A 22,897-nucleotide genomic window follows, 5' to 3' on the forward strand; every position below is an offset into this window, starting at 1 on the left:
TTTATCCCATGGTTGGAGCCTTCCCAGGGGCTGGTCTTAGCACATCCCCGGTGCCAGTCTCTGGCTTGCTGTCTCTGTCAGATTTCCCAGCGCCACTGCTCTCCTTTCTGTGGTGGTTCAGTAATCCCTGTGTTTTCTTCCATACCCTCTGCTGACGGGAGCAGTCAAACCCTCCCATGTATTGTCAGGAAACACAATGCAGGTGACTGAATCACAATTTGGCATAGTCCAAGGATGGCCTGCTGTGATGGGGGTTGTCAAAAAGTGGCACTCGAGGTCTGCTATTCTCAAACTACAACCTCACATTAGAATTCCAGACAATGGGTTTCCCACAATGGCTGGGAATAAAATGTCCTTTCCCTGTGGGACCCCAGCCATCTGTTGGCAATGCTGCATTCATCATGGTGGGGTTTCCTCATGCAGCTGGCCACTGTCGGAGGAAGACATCTCCATGGTGATGCTGGCTGGGTCTTTGTGGCAGAGACTTGACTACCATGACTTTCTTCTCTTTTGGTGGGTTGCTGTTAAGGCAGCTGAGCTAGATTGGAGGTCAGGATTGGACAGATAAAATGCTCATCATGAGCATCTGTCATGGTCTGCAATATAAACTGAGTTTTAGTTACCTAAAGAAGGTCTCACGGCTCATATGTCTACTAGGCAGTACACCAGTTGCAGCATGACTTGACTTTTCAATTCGATCATAAGTCCCATCCTCGCCTCTCATGGAGGATGTGGAAGAGAATGAGCCGATGCTAATGATACTGCCAGAAGGACAATGATGGCAGAATATGTGAATGAAATGGCCAGAAATATAGCATTACGAAACAGTGGCCCTGCCACTCCCTGCTGGATACCTTAGATTTGAAGAACTTCAAATCAAATTCATTAAATCAAATTTATTCAAATTGAATTCATTCAGCATGTGAGTTTGGGCATTCCCCTGAGTGGTAATGAGTGTATCAAAAGTAGCAAATCTACTTGTATCCGGGTCTAAAGAAAATCTGACTGTTATGCATTCCTCCCATATATAATTGTTGAGCAGCTAATAATAACATGTTAACAGTAGATGCATTTATTGAGGGTCTGCCATGTACTAAGCTGTGCGTATGTGTGTGTGTGTGTGTGTGTGCCATATATATATATATATATATATATATATATATATATATATATATGAGGGAATATATATTCTCTCATATATACATGTATATTTTTATCTTTCCTTTCATATGTAAAATATTTTCTCTATATATAATCCCTAAGCCTCATCAATTCTACAATATTATTGATATTATCTCTGCTTTAGATACAGGAAAATTGAGGTTGAGGTATGTTAAGTACCTTGCCCAAAGTTTTTCTATTGATTCACAACCTCACGTTCTTTTCTTTGTCCTATGCCAGTGTCCCAGCCTTCGCTCACAGGAATCTGCAGTCTGGTTATTACCAAGCCTCCCAAAAGGACCTGATATGTTGGTTTTTGCATCACATGGTGATTGCAGATGTGCTCAGTGAGATCTCCAGGAGAGGCTGTGTTTAAGATACTGCCCACATGCTGGCTGTAGGATTTGGGGCAAGATACTTAATCGTTTTGACTCTTGTTTTCTCATGTTTGAACTGGATTACACCTTCCTGGTGGGTCTGCTGAGAAGGTGGAAAGATGTTTATATCTTCCTATGTGTATGTACATCTAAGGTGTCCATCACATGGCCAGAATTTAATAAGGGAAAGCTGGCATTATGAACTTGTTTTGAGCCTGTGCATTCATAGTTGGGTCACTTAAGCTCTATCTAGGTTTCTAAGTCACATATAGAATCTTCCCTTTCTCTAATCTAAATGCAACATCTTTCAGGAGGAGCTACATTCACATTTTTCCTGAGCAGCTATAAAAGACCTATTGGTCACTGGAGGAAAACTCTGTGCCCACATAGGGATGCCACCTAGAAGCCAGCCATTTATAGCTGTTGACTTTTTCTTGGCCTGTTTTTATAGGTGTTTGCGGAAATACCCCAAATGAAGAAAAGAATAGCACGGCCAATTCTGGGGTCTCCTCTACAGACATCCTGAGCTTCGGGTACCAGGGAAGTTTGTTGTCACACACAGAAGACCAGGACAGGAATATTGAAGACCTAGACATGGCTGGGGTGCGGAGCTTAGTGCCCAGGTTGAGACATCAGCTCTCCTTTCTGCCATTAAAGGTAATCATTCTTGGGTCACTTTCTAGATCTGGAAGAAAGAAAACAGGCTGTGGAGCCCAACAGCCTGGGCACCAGGCCCTCCCTGCTCACTGTTTGCCATGTCAGGTGGCTGGAAGTTACTTGGACCCTTTGAGCCACAGCTTCGTCATCTCCAAGTGGAAGCAAATGCCTGCATGGCATGGTTGTTGAGAAAAATGTACAGGAGAAGGCAGAGTTCCCAGGACAGTGCCTGGGTGCAGGCTCTGTGTGGGTGCCTATGGAGTCTTTAGTCATTAATTATAATTGTTATGCTAATAGCAACATGAGGAAGTTGATTGCTGCCAATGGCAAGGCATGGGCAATCAGGCATCTCCTATTCTTGTCCTTGAATTGGTCTTCAAACTGGAAACTCAGTGGCTTTGCTCTTGACCATACCCCGTGGAGGAAGAGGATGGGACCTGGTGTAGGTGTATGGAGGGCTGTGTGTTCCAGTCCCAGCTCTGCCATCCTTTGCCATCTCTTTGGACTCTGGGTGGCGTTGTCTCCCTAGGCCCCTCCAAAGCCATGCCCAGCCTCTCCATTCCGCTCTGGGCCCTGCACAGCTGGTGCTCATGGACTGAGTCAGCTCCTGTGTTCTGCTTTGTTCTGTCCAGGAGAAGCCTTGAGAGGAGCCTGCAGTGGTGGATGAGTGAGGGCAGGGCGGCAGTGCTGGGGTCACAGTGGCATACCCTTCATTCCACTCTCCCTGTGCTGACACAGATTGGATGTGTCCCTCTACGAAGAGCACAGCTCCTATCAGGGTCCATCAACCACTCCCTTCTCTCGCCCCTCAGGCTCAGGGGTGGTCACAGCGCCCGGTGTCTCCAGCCCCAGGTGCCGAGCTGTTATTAATGGTTTCTCCAAAGGCTGCCAAGACCTTTGAAAACAGGTCTTCCATGACCTCTCCTCTGTTACTCAGGCTGAGTGTATGCCCTTCTCATTCTCACTGGGACAACTTGCTGGTTGAAACAGGCAGGTTATTGCACCTCTTTTAACCTCATTTCTCTTTTTATGACAGAGGTCATGATGCCTGTCCTCAGTCATGGAAACTAAGGTGCTGTGCCCAGTGTTGGGGAGGAAACATTCCTTTTTCTTCTACTCATCTTAGCTTAATCAGCTGAGGCCCCATAGCAGAAGACAGATTAATGAGAGACGAAAGCACGCACATGTATTTACTGTAAGTTTTAGGTGACATGTGAGCCTTCATATGGAAATGAAGATCTGAAGAAACGGGTCTCCCTGAGTATGTTTTGTAAGTGGGCTTGATGAAGAATGGAGAGTCATGGAGAAATGAGATAAGACAAAAAGCAGGATTATGTAAGCTGGGGGGAACTCATCGAGGCCTGCTTGTTCATATTCCTCTCTGAGTCCTTGTGTCTTCCCAGATAAGATGCTCCATTTTTCTGGATATAGGGAGGGTGTTCTCACTTGAGGGTCTTATGCCCTGCTTCAAGGGAAGGTTAGAAAACCTTTCCTAGGTTTTAGATCCTGCTTCAAAGGAGAAGGGTAGGGGAAGGTCGGAGAAACCTTCCTGCACACGCTGTTTCTCCAATTCCTTCAATGTGCCAAGGTGCCCTATTTTGAGGTAGTGTGTCTTGACCCCTATCACAAGGATCTGGCATGCAATAGATCACCATGAGTGTCAGCACCTTCCTATTTGGCCATGGTGCTCACCTGAACAGCACATCCCATGAAGAATTGGTTGCAGGAGGTCAGTGGAAGAACAATGATAGTAGCTGCCATTAATTGAGTGCTTATCTGTGTGCCACGTCGTGTCCTGAGCACTTTATGTGTGTTAGCTCATGGAAGCTCCATGGTAACCCAGTGAGATCATTCTTATTATCAACCCCTTTTATAGGTGGGAGACCTGAGGCACAGAGAGCAAAGTAGCACACCCAAGCTCTCTTAGGGAGCAGGTGACAGAGCCGAGACTGGAATCCAAGGGACTGGTCTCCAGAACTGTAACCTTCACCCCAGACCTTCCTCTGGGAGGCCCTCTGTGGCAGAAAGCAGGTCAGAGAGGCCTTCAGGCTGGGGCTTCTTTGGTGGCAAACCTGCGAGTTGGTTTCCTAGGCTGGGAGCAGTTGAGGGGAGCAAGGGGGCTCTAAGGCCATGCTGACCATGGTGCAGGTTGTAGGACCCAAACCAGACAGTGTAGGCTCTTCTGGGTCACATGGCCAGCTTTGTGGCCAGATGACCCTGTGCGGCATGGTGGAGTTTACATTCTTACTTCAGATCTCACCGTCAGCTGTTGTTTTGCTCTTGAATTTTAAAACTTAGACAAAATATCTTGCGGTCCATGGGGTACAGAAGGTCTCTGAAAGAATCGAGGCTTCATTGTTCAGCTTCCTCCAGCTTGTTTACTTTCCTGTATGTTACTAGGATTTTCTGATGTGCATGGTGATTAGAAAGCACTAACTAAAGGGAGCAGATGGGACAAAAGATCCCATCTTCCAGGCCTAGGGACAGCGGAACATGAACAGTGACTCAAGTCTTCTCTGCCTAGAAATGGTGTCAGCCCAGTCCAGCACTCCCTCATCTTCCTCTTGAGGTCACATGGAGAAGTCCTGATAAAGTTGGAAATGAATCACCTGCTGGTCTAGTCCAAAGCTCAAGCTCTTTCTGAAGTGCAATGCTGCCTATTCCTGAGAGCAGGTGAGAGCTAAGAGGTGCCATCTGCCTTTATCTCTTCTTTATTTTTGTTTGTTTATGGCAGGGTCCTGGTTCTTCGTTTCCTCTGTCACCTCCAGAAATCAGTGCTGGTGAAATCTACTTTGTGGAACTGGTTAAAGAAGATGGAACACTTGGATTCAGCGTGACTGTAAGAGTTTTTAGGACAGCTTGAAAAGCAGTTAATAAGATGTCCCTCCAGAGCCTGGGTGGACATTTCACTCAAATGGCAACCTCTGAGAGTGTGCCCAGCAAAGTGTGCACGAGTGCAAGGGGTGAATAAAGAAGGTCAGAGGGGGCCTGCAGTGGGGGATGAGTTCAGAGACAAACAGAGTGAGTAACCTCGGGCTGGGCAGGGCATGCACTAGGGAACTCCAACCACATGGGGATGCAGTGTGGGCAGAGTTGGGCGATGTGTCCTGCCTCTGAGGTCAAGCTGGACTGCAGAGAGAGGGAAGCAGAGTAGGACTTCACGGACACAAGCTAAAGGGGAGAGGGATAGTCCACTGTCATCTGGCCAAGGATGGTTGGGGCAGTCCACTGTCATCCAGCACAGAATCAGTGTAGAGCCTTTTGCTCAGACCTCCCTGGGCCAGACCTCCATCAGGACTGGCACTTTGCATTTGGTTTCTGAGTTTTACCTGGTAGACCCTTGTGGAGGGAGATCACCTATGTAACTGTGATTACCCAAGAAGTTGGTGAATGGCACACACAAAGCTGGTGAAAATCCAGTCGGAGATTGAAAGGTGTTGCTTTTATTACTGAGCATTGAAAGTGATCCATTCCCTTGAGACCCTGGAATGGGTCTAGATATCAGAAATGTCACTGTCGGATTTAATCGTTGATGAGAAATAGAATGGCACCTCCCATCAAAGTAAGGAAATGCTATGGCTGAGTAAAATTTCCACAGGAGATTCAAGACATATGTGGATGGAGGGCATCCTTTGCTTTCCCCTGGGATAATGCTGTGCACTTAGAGTAAGGATATATGTTTCGTTGGACCCTAAGCTTGCAATGGAACTTGTCATCAGTAGATGATGTTAAGGGACCAAGTAAGAAACTAAGCAGTAAGGCTCATGAATCCACGTAGAGTGAACAGGCTGATACCAAATATGGTCAATTTATTCTTGTCTTGGGGTAACAGCCTTATCAGTCACCGAATATAGCTATTTCTCATCCAAAAAGTCACTAAGTTTTGGGTTATCCACAAATATATATTTGCTGAGAAGAGGTTGGTGGTTTCCTGTGGCTGGCAAAAAACTTGGATTTTCTTTGCAGATATTTAATTTCAAAAATAATTTCTGAAATGCCTCACTCAAGTCCAAATGGCCATTAAACACATGAAAAGAACTCAAACCCAGGAAAAGCCACGGGAATACAAATTAAATTAAAATGAAATTTTAAACTTCATATCCACCAGCTTGACCAGATATAACTGGTGGAACGTAGAAAAATGGTAACTGTCGTACAAAGCTGGTACACATGTGAGTGAGTATGTCCATATTCACTTAGGAATGCAGTCTGGCAACACTTATTATAATGAAAAATGCACATATCCTTTGGCCCATCAAAGCACACGAGACGTGCCAGGCACAGGCATTCAGGCCCGGAGCCGTATCCATCTACGTTGGTCGCTACCTATAGAGAGATGGTGCTGCATCCCATGTGACCAGTGGCTGAGCGTCTGGCGTGTATCAGTGCTTGCGCTGCGGACATGCCCAGATCTCTCACATAGCTTCTGTTGTTAAGCTTATGGACACCTAATCTTATTGCTCTGTGGCGAATACAATCTAAACAAACAAATGAATACAGAAGACAGTGCCAGTTGGAGGTGAGGTCATGGAATAGAGTGGTGGGCAGGTGGGGACTCCCTTAGCTGGGGAGGTTGGGTAGGCTTCGGGAGGAGGACAGATGGGTGGTGAGTTTTCCATTGTGTTTTTCAGGGTGGCATTAACACCAGTGTGCCCTATGGTGGTATATATGTGAAATCCATTGTTCCTGGAGGACCAGCTGCCAAGGAAGGGCAGATCCTGCAGGGTGAGAGATGGGGTCGCATTGGGAGCTCTGGGCTCTGTGGCGAAAAGAGCCCTGGACTGGGAGGGGCAGCCTCCAGGCCTTGCCCTGCTCCCTTTCTGAAAACTCGTGCAAACGATTGCCTCTCCAGGTCATGCTTTCCTCACCTGAAAAGGGGGTGATAGAACTTGCCCCACCTGTTTGAGAGGTTGGAGGGTCTGCAGCGGCACACTGGGAAGCATCGGTGATAAAAAAAAAATCGTAGAAACCTGAAAAGACTTGTATTGTTCCTTGGCCTTCATAGGCGAACACACTGCTTCCCTTGGAAGACAAGTGGGCCTCGGTAACCCTACTCTCACCTCTGGGGAGGACACCTGAGCCTTCTCTCTGCCCTTGCTCAGCTCCCACTGCCCTGATGGAAGGGGACGATTTTTATTGGTCTCCAAAACTGCCGGAATTGAGCCAAAAGGAGAACCTAGGACCTTACTTACCGCCGTCTCTTCTGGAATTCCGGTGTCCCCAGCATCAACCATGCCTCCCTGACCTTTTTTGAAATAAAAAAAAAAAAAAATTACATCCTGGAGATATAAATATCTAAGCGACTTGAAAATACTTTCAAAAACGGTTTCACAGGAAAACAGGAGGATGGATAAGGTTGAACAGAGCTGGCTCAACCATTCTGTGAGCCAATAATAGAAAGGCTTTTATATCCCCGATCTGTGATGTGCCTGGGAAGGAGGGAGCGAGGCTGTGCAGAGAGGCAGGATTCCTGCTGACTCCAGGGGGATGCCTGGCACCTCTGCTTCCTGTCCCGCTTCTCCAGGCTGCATGGAGGGCCACCAGACGGTGGCCTCACGGAAGGGAACTTCTGCAGCCCCAGGTGCCGGGTCATGACATCACATCCATCCCTTTTCCAGGTGACCGGCTCCTGCAGGTGGATGGAGTGAGTCTGTGCGGCCTCACTCACAAGCAGGCTGTGCAGTGCCTGAAGGGGCCTGGGCAGGTGAGTGGACCATTACTGATCAGCTTCCCTTCCTTCTGGAACTTTCCTGGACAACATCAGAAGCTGAAATTACCTCTGGGTGGGAGGGAGGGAGGCAGGCAGGAAACAAGACTTTTTCTTTGTTAGTTTTTTTTTCTCTTCTATTTCTTCTGCTTACTCTCACTTTTTTTCTCTTCTATTTCTTCTTACTCTCACTTTTCTATAGGGATGTGAAAGCCAGGAGGTAGCAGACAGATGTTTCCAAGTAAACAAAACTCACCCCCTGTAGACAGCCTTAGAAACTTACTGGTGGCTTGCCTGGATTCTGAGAATCAGACAGAGGAACAGAGAAGATGGAGTGAAGCGACTGCTCCAGCCTGGCTCTGTCTGCCCCAGCCCCGCTAGCCCTGTGTCCATGGGCTTTTGGGCCTTCTTACCTCCCTACCTTTGCTAGGATTACCCCACTCTGCTCCCTGTTCATGCCATTCCCCCTCGCCCTGTGTGGTACCCACCAGGGCCTGGGTCAGAGTACCTTGGAATTCTTTTCCTCACAATGAGGTAGGAAATTCAGGATGCCAAGAGCAGAGCCATTCAGCCTTTGTGTCCCCTTTATTCCCTGCCCCACAGTAACTCAATGTTACCCTACTGTGCCAAGTCCTCTGCCTGAGGGTGGGAGCTTCTAACTGCCCTAGTATTCTGGGCCACAGAGCTGACATCGTCTTCTCTTGGCAACTAAAGAGTCAACAGAGACAGGAAGGATTCCCGAGGGACCTTCCAGCAAGCTGTGGGGCAGTGTTCTGGCCACTTTTTACTTTCTTTTTGCAGTTTTCTGGTGTCTGGTGATATTTGCTTATCTTAGTGACTTTGGTTGACCTATCTTGAGAACAGAGCCATAATTTATTGGCAGGGGTGCAGGCAGGGTCCAGTGAGCCAAGGTAACTGGAACTTGCCACAGCCCAGCAGGACACTGGCAGTGATAGAGGGGGTAGTGGAGGGGTGGGGAGGTTACTGGGGAGTTGTTCCTGATGGGGAATGTTCACATCTTAGAAACTGATCAGGGAGAGCTGGACCACTCAAAGTGTGGCCCCTGGCAGGTTAATGGAGGGGGTGTTCCCTGTTCTGAGGGAGCCAACGCGAGAGGAGGAGTGTTTTAAGAAGAAGGAGGAGGGGAAGCAAGGGTGAGTGAGGGAGGAAGACGAGTGAGGCACTGTGTATGTGAAGTGCAGGTACCTGTGTGCTTCCAGGTGCACTTGTCTAATAAGCACTGAGAAATCTGGGTCTTCATCCCAATGCATAGGCTAGTAGAGAGATTCCAAAGAGGCTGCTTATAGGAAACATCCGATAATTAAGAACATTTGCAGAGTCAAGGGAGTGCCTCCTGGTTGCCATATGAAGTGTAACCTGAGTTTGTCCACCCTTCCTTCTAGGTTGCAAGACTGGTCTTAGAGAGAAGAGGCCCCAGGACTACACAGCAGTGTCCTTCTGCTAATGACAGCATGGGAGATGAACACATGGCTGTTTCCTTGGTAACAGCCTTGCCTGGCAGACCTTCGAGCTGTGTCTCGGTGACAGATGGTGAGAGGAGAGAGAATTGAGTGTTACTATTGTCATGTTATTGTGTGCCACTTTTGAATTGTCGGGTCAAAGGGAAAGGCAGGAAGGCTTCCTCTGGGTTCTGAAAGGAAAGCGAGCCGTGGGGATCATGCTGGGATCGGCTTTCTCATGGAAGCCCATCTCATGGAATAGGTTTCTGGAAACAAATACATTTTCCCAAAATGATTTCTAGGCATCGTTTTGCCGCCAGCTTTCCTCAGTCCTCTGATCAGCTGCCAGAATGTTAATGTTTGTGTGAGTATTTAGGGTCATACATTTTCAGATATATTTGGCTTCACAGTCTAGCCTAGTCATTTGTAATAAGGTTATCTGAGGAATGACTAGGCAGGTTGAGAGAGGAAAGTTCAGGAATCTAGCCTTGTTATTAGCATCATTTTAAAAAACAAATGCACAGTCAGTTTAGAGGGATGTAACTGCATGTTTTCTGATGGGTTGCCCCTCTGCACTTCCCTTGTGATTTTGGTATTTTCCAGGAACACATTTACCTCCTCAGTAAGAATGATGTGGACCTTAGCCATGTTTTAGTTCCTTCATAGAGATTTTCTGGTTTTGCTGCAGAAGATGCAAAGCAGATTGAATGCAAGGCAGCCATAGGGTTGGGGTGGGGCAAAGGGGGAACACTTCTGCTTAAATGAAATCTCCTCTGTCCTTACCTCTTTGCTCACTCCCATGGGGCCTTTGAGAAGCTGACTCCAATGAGTGGAGGAGGCCTTATGGCGATGGTGGAACTGGTCATGCAACACACCTTCATGTAACTGCTTCACAGGCTTCCACTCTTGCCCTGGTGAAAGTTTGCAAGTCTGTGCTCTGTCCCTCTGTGCATTGATGCCAGCCGGGTTGCTGGTATCGCAGAGGCAGCCCAGAGGCCTCTTTGGTGGACAGACCATGTATGTGGCCAGGTATGTTCATCCTTGGTGCCCAGAGGCAACTGTTTTGTCTTATGGTCAGTCTACATGGGTAAATAAAATGGCAGCTAAAGCATTGTCCATAGAGTTGGCCATAATTTTCTCCATGGTCTAATTAGGCAAAATTTAGTTTCAAGCATGTTACAAAATGACTAGGGTTCTAAAGGAGTAATAGGAATATATGTGATACAAGATTTAACTAAATGCCAAGAACATGTTGTATATGCCGATCAACTGTGTCTTTATGTGTGAAGATAGTTGAGCTGTCTGTAATTGTGCTCTTCAGTATGGTAGCCACTTGCCACATGAGGCTATTGAGGACTTGAAATGTGACCAGTCTAAATGGATAAAATACATATTGGATTTTGAAGACTTAGTTTGTAAGAATAAAAAATCTCATTAATATTTTTTTTTTCATATTGATGACATGTTGAACTAGTCATATTTTAGATATATGGGGTTAAATAAGATTCTAGTGTATTTAATATGTTTCCTTTTACTTTTTAAACTGTTTTATTTTTTTTTAAATTTGTTGATTTATTTTAATGTAGCTATTTGAAAACTTCAAAATGGCATTTGTGGTTTGTATTTATAACTCACATAATATTTTATTGGACAGCACTAATCTGTAATATACTTAATGTACTCTGTCATAAAATTAGCAAAAGAATTATTTTAATGTAAAAGAAACAATCCATCTACTTGATGATTTGCATTTTGAGGCTGGTCAATTTCAGTTGTAATCTACTGAGGAATTTGTTTTTATCAACATCCCACACTACAGGTCCTAAGTTTGAAGTCACACTAAAAAAGAATGCCAATGGTTTGGGATTCAGTTTCGTGCACCTGGAGAAAGAGAGCTGCAGACACCTCAAGAGTGATCTTGTGAGGATCAAGAGGCTATTTCCAGGGCAGCCAGCTGAGGAGAATGGGGCCATCGCAGCTGGTGACATTATCCTGGCCGTGAATGGAAGGCCCACGGAAGGCCTTGTCTTCCAGGTGCTGGGGACACGGGCTCTGTGTGCAGGCTGGCCCCAGCTGTGCCTCTTGCTGGCCTGCTGCCGTAGGGAAAACTCTGGGCTCTCAAAAATCACACCAGCAGCCTGGATTTTAATCACATAAAGAGTAATTCGTGGTACCTTCTCACATCTAATTTAAAATCTCTGTTTTTAAACATCTGACCTTGAGTCAGCCCTGCTTCTCACTGGGTTCAGGAGTGAAGCTGAAGATAAAGCCCTGGCCTTTGTGCAGGCTGGCGCCTCTTCACACACATCCTGGGAGGTGGGCGTGGGGCTGAAGGGACTGGAGTGGGTCCCTTTCTGCTCTGCTAACCATTTCTCTACTAAATTTACAGCTTTTGATACATTATTACACTGATTGTCCTGCCTATGATCCAAAATGTAATTTCAGAAAAAGAGAGAGTAATGAAATATTGTATATATTAGACAGAGTCCTGGAAGAAAATGGAGTCACGTGAGGAACATTTCATAAAGGTGTGGGCAGGTTGTTAGGAAGCTCAAGGGAGCATGCTGTGGCCTGGGGCTGGGCAGGGTGGAATGCAGTTACCCTGCCCTGAGGCCAAAGGGGATGAGAAAGAGCAGTTTTCCCACCCTAGGAATGGAGAGCCGGTGGTGGGGGGGCACTTGCTAGCATAAGCTCTCGCTTTGGCTGAGGTTGTAGTCACCCCATGGCAATCTGAAGGGAGGAACCCTGGAAGCCGCAATGACCTCTGCACCTCCCTGTCTCTAGTCTGCCGCCATATTCCCCTAGCCGAGCCCAACAGGAAGCTTCATGTGGCCCTCATAGGTCAGCTCCAGAAACACAAAGCAAGATGGACAAAGCAGGACAGTGGCACTGGGCAGGGCAGGGGAGGGGTTTCTAGAACAGTGTATGCTTGGGTTGGAGGGCATGCCTTCATCCGTCCATCTCCTGATCCAAGAACACTTCTCTGAGAACCACTGCTGGGCTGGCAACTGTATGAGAGACTGAAGACAGAGAGGAGGATAGCTCATGCAGTCTCAGAGCTCAGGGACAGAACACACCAGTGATAGCGGGAGATACGCATCCTGTGAGTTGAAAGCCCATGCTGCAGTGCTCACACTAGTGAGCCAGGAAAGAAGTGCATCCCTTGGATGTCAAAGATCGGGGAGTGTCTGGATCAGTAGTTCTCAAGCGGGGATCACTTCCCTCTCAGGGGACATTTGATTAAGACCAGAGACATTTGTGACTGTCACAACTGATGAGTGCTCCTGGAATCTAGTGAGTAGAGAACAGAGATGCTGCTAAACACCCTGCGATGCACAGGACAGGCATTCCAACAAGGAATTTTCCAGCCTGAAAGGTCAACAGTGCCAAGAGTTTGAGAAATCCTGGTCTAAATAGGAAATAGAAGCTATCAAGGCAAACATGAACCCTGGACATCGAGAGGGTGGCTTGGAGCAACATGTTCAGCATGATGGGGGCTTGGGACACAGGTGCAGAGGGGAGTAGATGGGAGAGAGGGAGCTGAGGTGAGAGACAGTGGCAGGCAGAAACGGGATCTGTGTCCTATGCCTTGGAGCTTACATTGAGGGCAAAGCAATTCAGCCAGGGTGTGCAGCAGGGGAAGGACTCAGTTATATCCACATTGTGGAAAACTATCCTTAAGCACTGTGGAGGGAGGCAGGTGAGTGACATTGGTGAAGGCAGGGAGCAGAGAGGTTACTGCAATATCACAGGTGAGAGGTTCCCAGAACCCAAGTGGCACAAAGGTGATACACAGCCCAACATCTTCCATCTTCTTTGTGGAAGCTGCAGGCCACTGATCCTGGTTCCTTGTACTTTGAAAAGTTAGGCCCACAGCGGTGTCCTCGGAGTTCTCTAGAGTGAGAAATGGATCAAGGTGCAGGGGGAGAAGCCAGCGCCTGGGACACAGGAGGGAGAACATCGCTGCATCCCAGTGATGCAGGCCCAGATCTAACAGTGGATCTTGGTTTCTCATAGGAGGTGCTGCATTTACTGAGAGGGGCCCCACAGGAAGTCACGCTCCTCCTTTGCCGACCCCCTCCAGGTGCGCTGCCTGAGACGGAGCAGGAGTGGCAGGTAGGCTGTAGTGTCTTCCATTCTCTCTCCCTGGCTCCGGTTGAGCTCCCCTTTTCCTGACTCTAGGGTCCTAAGAGGGTTGTAGGTAGGTTCAGTGCCACCTCCTTTCACAGGGGCAGGAAAATAGTTGGCTCCCGAACCTCAGTAGGTCTCCTTCCTCTCCCTCATTCTGCCCCTCCCAACATTTGGGTTTTACTGTAGATGTTTACATGTTTAGACTTTGGCTGTGAAACTTTTAGGGCCAGGCTCTCTGAAAGCCCAGGCATCAGAGAGGCGGGCCCGGGAGGAAGGAGGGTAGACAAGAAACAGACCAAGGGAATTTCCAATAAGAATTTCCATTCTGGGAGACGAAGTGGAAAATAGGATGTATGATTACCCTCCTAAGCATGAAATAGGCATGTGCGCTCTAGTGCAAAGAAGAGAGGCATTGGAATCAGGAAAACAGGGAGTTTTACCTTAACGTCTGTATTAGTCAGGTTCCCAGAGAAATAAAACAGCTAGAATGAGTGTGTGTGAGTGTGTGTGTTTACATATGAAGAGACAGAGAGAGAGAAAGAGATTTCTTACAAGGATTTGGCTCATGTGATTATGAGGGCTGGCCAGTCCAAATTCTATAGGGCATGCCAGGAGGTTGGAGACCCAGGGAAGAATTAATAGAGAAGATCAAGCCCAAAGGTGATCTGGAAGCAGGACTCCCTCCTCCTCGGGGAGCTCAGTCTTTACTCTTAAGGCCTTCAGCTGACAGCATGGGGCCACCCCATTATGAAAGACAAGCTGTTTCACTCAAAGTTTGCTGATTTAAATAAACCACATCTAAAAAGAACACCTTCACAGTAACATCTAGATGGTGTGTGACTGCTTATCTGGGTAATGGCCTAGCCAAGTGACAGATACAATTACCCATTGCCATGCCTTCTTTGGAGTCTCTAGGAAACAGATTTTGCGGCAGTGATGTGAATGCAGGAGGTTTTATGAGGTCTGAACTTGAGAACATCCCCTGTGAGGGTGACGGAAGTAGGGCGGGGTAGAAGGAGAGATCAGTATGCAGGTATAACCAGAGCCTCAGCTGATCCTGGAGAGCCCTGAAGCAGAGATGGCCCCTTGGAGTTGCCCTGAATTGGGGCAAGAGAACCAGTGCCTTTGCGTATTGTCTTAACCAGCTCTGGGGTGTGGGCTGCCCCAAGGGAGGGGAGATGAGGTGGTGGGGTGAGAGTCTCAGTCCTAGAGGGCATCTGGCAGGTACCTGGATCACCTGTATCTGCTGTGCTGCGTGGGCCTAGGGCAGTTCCCTATCCTCTCTAGGCCTCATGATTCCTCATCTCTAGGATGTGGATAAAAATGATCACTTAATTGACTGAGGGTGACAGCATCACTAGGGACAATATAAAGGACTTGATGGCCCGGATCTTGTTGATGCTTAGACACCAAGACATCATTTGACACAGCCTCTAGGGAGAGAAGAGCTATGGGAAACATATCTGAAAGTTCTAGTTTGGAAAAGAAGGTAGATGACAGCATTGTGTTAAGAAACTGAATCACGTGAGAGAGGACCAAATTTCACACACAGAAATTCAGGCCAAGGTGCTGGGACCCTGTGTTTTTGTTGAAATATCTAGGAAATCCCAGGGAAAAAGCAGTCTTTCCATTCTGGAGAATAGCCCCTCCCAGAAGAGCTCACAGAGATCTAGCAGGAAGGGTGCGGGTGAGGTGTAGAGGGTGAGCTTTCCCTCCTCATATCTGAAGGCCAAGTAGGAGAAGGATTGTGATTTGTCCGGGTGGCTCCAGTAGTCAGATTGCAGAGCAAGAGGCAGCAGCTCAGGGGAGTAAGCATTTAGTCCACCAGGTCAAGCAGCTCTGAGGAGCAGGCAGCCATGCCCACATCTGGGGTAAGGGTATTTCAGGCAGAAGAAACGGCATGAATAAAGGCCCTGATATGGGAACCCACTTGGGTATTTGAGGGACGAAAAGACAACAGGTGTGCTTGGGTCATCATTAACGAAGCAAAAGGAGAAGAAGTTGTGGAGGTGGCAGGGACTGACCCTGGAGGGCCTTGGAGATCAGAGGAGCGTGATGCCACCATCCTGCATGCAGTCGGAAGCCACTGGGCTGGCATGCAGGGTTAAGCAGGAAATGCCCTCCTCTGTTCTTCAGAGGGGTCAGTCGGGTTGCTGGTGGAGAGGGACTGGAGGAGGTCAAGCAGCAGTCATTCAGGCCAAACATGATGTGGCTTGGACTCAGGCTGTATCAGAAGCAGTCAGACTGGGGATACATCTGGGAGGTGGAGTCCAGGAGACGACTTTGTGATTAGGCGTGGGTATGAGGAAAGAGAGCAATCAAGCTTTGGCATGAAGAAGCCTCAGGAGAATGGTGGTACCACCAAGGCAGGGTGAAGGATGGGTAAGAAGGTAAAAAATCCCGACTTTCCTCATTCCACCACCTCTCTTCTTTGCACTAGATCACACATGCCTGTCTCACGCTTTAGGAGGGCAATCATAGATCCTGTTTTCCACTTCATCTCTCTTAGTACTAGTTACCAAGAGAGGGACTGCTTACAGGGGCTGGGGAAGGTCATTTGGGGTGCGTGGAGGAGAAACAACAATTTTTGACAGCACATCAAACTGAGATGTTTATAGACTATCCAGTGAAGATGTCTATTAGGCAGTTGTGGAGAACAGGTAGGAGGTCAGGGCTGGGACAAGTGAATTTGGGAGCTGTCAGCATATAGAGATCGTGTAAAGCCATGAAATCGTTGAGATCACCTTGCAAAAGAGTGCCGATACGGTCAAGAAGAGGGCTGAGAAGTCAGCACAGAGCACACCAACATTGAGAGACTTGGTACAGAGACGGGACAGTGTATGAGATTAAGATGGGGCCTGGGAATTGGTGGAAAAACCAAGCAAGGGTGGGGCTCATGGTCAACTCCACGTAAGTAGGGCAAACCAGCAAGGAAGCTCTCAGAAAGGGGGAGGGACCCACTTTGTTGAACATTGCTGAGAGAGAGGGTGAGAGGACAGATAATTGTTCTTCAGCTTTAGAAAGATAGAGGTCACTGGGGGCCCTGTTGTGGGCTCTTTCTACTGGGTGGTAAGGATAGAAGGGTGGTGCGAGTGGGTGAAAGAACGAAGGAGGGAGACGTGGAAAGTGAGAAGAGACCCTTGTCTAAGAGGCTGCCATGAAGTAGAGCACAGAAATGGGTGGCGAGAGGTGGAAGGTGAAGCTGGGGTAGGGGTGCAGGCTGCTCAGTGGAATTTTCTGCGGGAAGATGAAGAGTTCTCATCTGAATATGTCCATTCTCACTGTGAGGGCAGAGGCAAGGTCAGGGTGGAGTTGTTGGAAACTTGAGGAGAGACAAAAGATGACAAATAATTTAGAGAGCAGAGGTAGAAAACTGAATTGATTAAGGACACAGAGAAAGATTATCTGGAAGTCTTGACTGCCCATTTGACATCTGTAGTCATACAGCTGAAGTGAATCTCATCAGAGGCTCAGAAGCAGGTAAGTTTCACACAGTTTTAGTAGGAATTAAAATAGAAACCTGGAATCTGCAAGTGACATGTGATGAAGAAAGAGAGGGGCAAGGAGGTGGGAGCTCAGGGTCTTCCTTGTCTGTAAGTGAGCATTTAGGGGCAGAGCCATGGACTCTAAGCAGAATAAGAGGCATACCAGAACATGTGTGATAGGGAAAGCGGGGTGGGGCGATGATGAAAAGCAGCAGCTCCATAGACTGGAAGTCTTGGAAAGGGGAAGGATCACTGGAGAGCGTGTCCAGGGACAATGAGCTGGAAGGACAGGATAGGTTAAAAAAACAGATTTTGGAGGTCTTTCCAAAGAGTGTGAAAATGTGATTAAAGTATGTTCTTTCTATTTTATGTCATTCATTTAAAATTTCAATTTTTAGTGTGTCCTTTGTAAATGTCCACAGTCTGTCAGAAGAGTAGTAAGTGTTTAGGATTTATAATTAAACAAATTTGCACATTTGGGGGTGTGTCCCTCTCATTGCTAAAGATGTACAATCAGAAAGGTGGGGAGACCACTCGTTGGGTGGTTCCTCTTTTGCAGGTGAGGCCACGGGTGGGATCCCAGCCATGAGCTCTATTACGTCAGGGATAGAGATCATGGCATGGAAGTGGTAGAAGACAATTTTCAGGAAAAGATAATATCATGATTCTCGTACAGATATAAAAATGAACACGTTAAAGATTTTATTTAACTCATTCAATGAGGGGACCAGGCAGATGTTAAAACTGGCTCAAAAGAGATTTCAAAGGACCTATTTATTTATAGAATTGTAAAATAGCTCAAAGACAGTGGAGACAGCTAGAATCAAAGAACCCAGCAGGTTCTGCTGTAGATAAAAAGAGTTTTCTATTGAAACACAGATTTTTTTTTTGTAGAAAGATGAGCAGTGGCAGCAAGACATAGCACATCATCAAAATCAGAACCTAAAGGCTGACAAGGGTGTGAGGAGATGAGACGAAGCAAGTCATGTCTGGGGAAGTGAAGGGGAGACCCAGGAAAGAACCTTATCATGATGGGGTGGGAGACGGGGCAAGCCCTGCCATGACTGATGAAGATGAAGACATTTAAAAAGAAAACATTTCTTATTAGAAAGTGGCATAGAGTCATTGCTTTGCATATTTATCTTTCATTTTTATCTTTGTCTAAATTTTGCAAATATTTTTCATTAAAAAATAAGGCTCATATTTCTTGACAGCTTCCACAGCCCCCCAGGCTAAGGTGCCTGAGTGTGTTGCCCAGGGTCTAGCGGGAGCATGTGGAGGAGCTGGGATGCTATGGTGATAGACAGAATTCAAAAGCCCACCTTGTAACTGCTCTGATCTACAATCATATGGAGGAAAAAAGCTTTCTATTTTTTAAAGAAAAACAATGAGCAGCATGGAGCCAGTAATCAGTAGCATTTCTTTTAATAGACACCTGAACTCTCAGCTGACAAAGAATTCACCAGAGCAACATGTACTGACTCATGTACCAGCCTCAGCCTGGATCAAGAGGACAGCTGGAGGGACAGTGCCTCCCCAGATGCAGGGGAGAGCCTGGGTCTCAGGCCAGAGTCTTCCCAAAAGGCCATCAGAGAGGCACAATGGGTCCAAGATAGAGAGAGACCTTGGGCCAGTTCCTTGACACATTCTCCTGAGTCCCACCCTCATTTATGCAAACTTCACCAAGAAAGGGATGCATCAACATTGGCGACCTCTTTGGAAAAGGATGTGAGGCAAAACTGCTATTCAGTTTGTGATATCATGAGACTTGGAAGGTAAGAATCACCACATTTGCAGATGTTTTGTAACCTGAATGCATCTCATCGCTAGAAAATTATAATCAAGTCATCAATAACTATGCTTGGATGCTTTTTGTGCCCAGCACTGTTCCAGGCATTTAGACGACAGGTTGCAACAAGAGAAACATAAGGCCTGGAGCTGCTGAGAACACCTGTGAGCTCTTGGGAAAAGCAAACACTACCCAGACCACAATTGTCCCTAATATGTCTTGGAGGCTATAGATGGCAGGCCTCAGTTTTTCTCCTGGCCCACAAAACTTTGTCCTGTATCTTCCAGGCCTCTTAAAGCAGTGTAGGCATTCTTATGTTCTTATATGCATCCTTGCTTCTGTTGCTAATATGATGCTTTATTAACATCAACTTTTTATTGTTAATATAATGCTTTATTAATTAATATCAGCTTTAAAAAAAAAAAAGACGGGGTCTTGCTATGTTGCGCAGGCTGAATTCAAAACTCCTGGGCTCGAGTAATCCTCCCACCTCAGCCGGTCAGGTAGCTGGGTCTCCAGGCACCAGCCATCATGCCTGGCTACACCAGTTTTTGTTTTCTGAACACATCTATATCTTCAAGACCACCCTGCGACATTCACTTTCACAGTCATTTTTAATTTAGTCTGCGTTTTTGTGCCCATCCATCTGTAAGTATTTCTGGTTCTCAGAAATACTGTGCTGAGGGAACACATGGTCTTTGATTCAGTTTGACAAGTACTTATTACACAAGGTGCTTGGAAACTTGTAGGGAGCAGACAGAGGTCTGTACATGTAGGGTAAGACCTGCTTCCAGGCGTTTGCCAGCCAGAGGTCTGGGTCCAATGCAGGCAAGTAATAAAGGGCACTCGTTTGTGCGTGACACTCTATAAACCCACTGAAATTAAATGGCTCTCATTTGGTGTTCATCCTAGAAGACTGTCAAAGGTAGATTCATAGGGAATGGTAGTCCCTGTGAAGTGCAAAGCAGTGGTGTAATACCATTGGACCTGGTGAGAGCCGTGACAAACAGGAGCCAGGCATGCATTCCCTAAAACCACCCTGATAGAAAACTTTGAAGAACGTCGTGTCAGCCAAACAAGAGCTAGCTGGTTTGCAAAGTAGAACAGGGTGGGCAAGCACATTGATCAATGACATTCATATTCATTGTCTGATAATGTATAGCGTAAGTGTATTTATAGTTCCTTACAATTGCAGTCTAGGCAGTAATTGACATACTTGATAAAATAATAAAGAATAACCTAGAGATTTGTCCAAGGACAACCATTACCATGATCTTAAAGGACATATAAAAGGAACTGTACTTTCCTGTAGGCAGGAGGCACTTGTTTGGTTATTTAAAGGTTTTGCTGCCAGATAGTTTGGGAAAATGAAAGGGACCCTGGGAGCTGAATTATAAAGTGGCTCTGGGTATAGGTATAAGCTGGGAATTTGCCGTAACAGGTGCCTTTAATTTAATACAGTCAATAGCTATTTAAAATGGTATTTTAAGCTATTAGTGTAGGCAGTCACTGTTTCATTCATTAAATTACCGAAAATCAGCCTGTTCAATATAAAACTGATCTAGTCTAGCCTCAAACTCCATGCTGGAATCTGCTCCATCACATTCCTGAAGAAGGTGTTCTTGAAAATCTGCAGGGATGCCGAACTTGCTGCCTCTCGAGCGACCCATTTTATTATCATCTAGTTATTGATCAAGGTTCTTCCTTGTAAAAAGGTGAAATCTTTATGCTGTTATACTGCTCCTATTAGACTAGCATTTAAAGTTAAACATTTTGCATACAGCATGGCCATTAAGTTCAAGCCTCCTAACTTCATCTGAAGCTCAACCAAAGAAAAAGTGATTTGCTCCCACAGAAAGGGAGCAAATACATCTTTACGTCTTCTACTTCCAAGTCTGGATACCTATTTCCACCTATCTTTTAGCATTCTCTCTTTTTCTCTCTCTGTTTTTTTTTTTTCATGAAACATCACATTATTCTGTTTTTCTGAACCAAATTAAATTTGGCTTAGTGGCCCTTTTTGCAAGGGTATACCAGATGTCCAAAGTCTGTCATTCTTGGAGGGACTGCTCCTTCTAGAGCTTCACGAGTCCCAAGAGCTTGTCCAGAGCATTTCGGGGGAGTCTCCGATCTTGTCTGTCCTGAATGCTCGTCAGGCCCATATGGTCCATGCAGCCATAGGTGAACTGTGGGCAGGCTGCCTCACTGTTCTCAGTATCCTGGCTCTCTCAATGGCCAACCGCTCCCCTTTCTCTTGCCTCCCTGTGGTGGTTCTGGTGATGACTGCTTTTCTGCCTTCTCGCATTTCCTGGCTTTATTTTTACCTCATTTTCTCTCCCTCACTTAGGAGCCTTTCCTCTTCTCTGAAAGAACTCAAACCAAGTCTGCCTCTCCTCCAACAGGCCATCAGCTCGCATTTAATGCACACATAGTTAGTGGCTGCCCCCTACAGGAAGAAAAGAGGGGCGCACGCCCAGCAATCCCTGGACACAGTTTCCCAGCTCCTGGGTAGAATCTGAATCAGGATTTCAAAGTAGGATTGAGGCTCTCTGCAGAAGACTTACAGGTGTTTGTAGCTCAGTTCTGAGGTGACTGTCGCAGGCCCGCCTCTTAGAGTCTGTCTTCTGTGAGTCAGGCTCTGGATCTTATTGTGTGGTTTCAGTATGCCTGGAGAGTTGCCTTCCCTGAGCTGGAGGCTTCCCAAATGTAAACGGGATCATGACAATTCCACAGGGTAGTGTGCAAGTCAAAAGAAATAGCACGTGCAGGGTGCCGTCACAGCGCCTGGCATGTGGTAAGAACCCAACACAAGTCTGTTTTCCTTCCCTTTCCTGAGCTATTTCCAGCTAAAGAACAGGTCCCATTTATTGAAATTCCCAGCAAGTTGCCGGAACTTACCATCTGCCAGGTGGCAACTTCCTACAGCCAGATGGCTGCCAGCACCACAGCAAGCCCAAAGTGTTCATGGAGAAGATTCGATTTCACTTTTCCTTACTTGTTCTCTTCTTTTCTCACACTCTATATCTAGAGATTTCACTGTCTAGTAGATCTTTATAAAAATATCTTGTAATAAAGCAGGACAGTACATTTTTATGGAGGAGAGTTGGTTTATGCACCTATTAGAGGAAAGGCTTGGCTGGAGTCACATCTTTTATAAGGTTAGTACCTAAAGGTAGGATAAGGCAACAATCACGTTGTCTCATTACCCTTGAAACATCACTTTGGAAGGAGTGATGTTATTTGTTCCTTGATGTGGGAGCAAATCACTTTTTGTTTGGTCGAGCCTCAGACAAAGTCGGGAGGCTTGCAGTTATGAACCATGCTGCATGTAAAATGCTTGTCTTTAAATGCTGGCCCCATAGAAACAGAAACAGACTGAGAGGATGGAAGATTTAGTTCTCCCACTTATGTACACTTCAGGGCTTACTTTCATTGGTTGGAAAGTTGGTCTTTGCAGAATGTTTAAGGTTATCTTTCTCTCTCTTTCTCTCTTTGCCTAGCACATATCATTAAACGCATGTAAGTAAAATGCACGTAAGTTCAGCAAGCATCACTTTGTGAAAGTGATGGTATAAACCCTGATGGTAATTTATTTAAGAATGCAAAATGAAGCAGGAGTCCTTGAAATGAACCTAAAGTTGTGATATACCTTCTGGGGATGGCCACTGCCTAGAATAGCAAAAGATAATTAGGAGGCCAGAGATCTCACTCAACTGCAGCTGCCAGGCCAGGTGTGATATCAGAGTAGTTAGGGAGGGATGCAGCTGCCAGGTGAGGGAGCTGTTCTGCCTGCTCTTGGGTTGGAGTGTGGCTGAGGTGAGTGAGTGAGGTGGATGCCTGGCTAGCATCAGTAGTCCAGCACACAGCAGAGCCTGGGGCAGGCTAGGGCCTGGGTGCTGCCTCTAGCAGGATTCTCTTTACACCTTATAGGCTCCCAGGGGTATCTGCCCACTGTCTTCATTTTCATTACCACTCTGACAAATACTTACTGTTATACTTCAGTTCAGATTTATCATCTGAACTTGGAATCTGGCAGTCCATTGAATTTGTGTACCTTGATGTCTTAGAGATACTGTAAATCCAACCTGCCAAAACTAAATGCAGATGTCAGGAGAGGAGGCCTGGAGCTT

General features: G+C 46.5%; 1 protein-coding gene across 2 annotated transcripts in view; it reads left to right on the forward strand.

Annotated features, from left to right (window-relative positions):
• Positions 1–22,897, forward strand: part of FRMPD2 (FERM and PDZ domain containing 2) — a 126,820-nt gene that overhangs the window by 98,117 nt on the left and 5,806 nt on the right. For both annotated transcript variants that reach the window (XM_074382147.1, XM_003929971.4), the window contains exons 21-28: positions 1,990–2,195; positions 4,930–5,034; positions 6,827–6,920; positions 7,814–7,899; positions 9,306–9,453; positions 11,182–11,396; positions 13,380–13,478; positions 18,410–18,753. In XM_074382147.1, coding sequence (XP_074238248.1) covers positions 1,990–2,195; positions 4,930–5,034; positions 6,827–6,920; positions 7,814–7,899; positions 9,306–9,453; positions 11,182–11,396; positions 13,380–13,478; positions 18,410–18,753 — 1,297 coding nt within the window. The remainder of the gene's footprint in view (positions 1–1,989; positions 2,196–4,929; positions 5,035–6,826; positions 6,921–7,813; positions 7,900–9,305; positions 9,454–11,181; positions 11,397–13,379; positions 13,479–18,409; positions 18,754–22,897) is intronic.

Source organism: Saimiri boliviensis, chromosome 12, assembly GCF_048565385.1.
Source record: "Saimiri boliviensis isolate mSaiBol1 chromosome 12, mSaiBol1.pri, whole genome shotgun sequence".
Classification (NCBI taxonomy): domain Eukaryota; kingdom Metazoa; phylum Chordata; class Mammalia; order Primates; family Cebidae; genus Saimiri; species Saimiri boliviensis.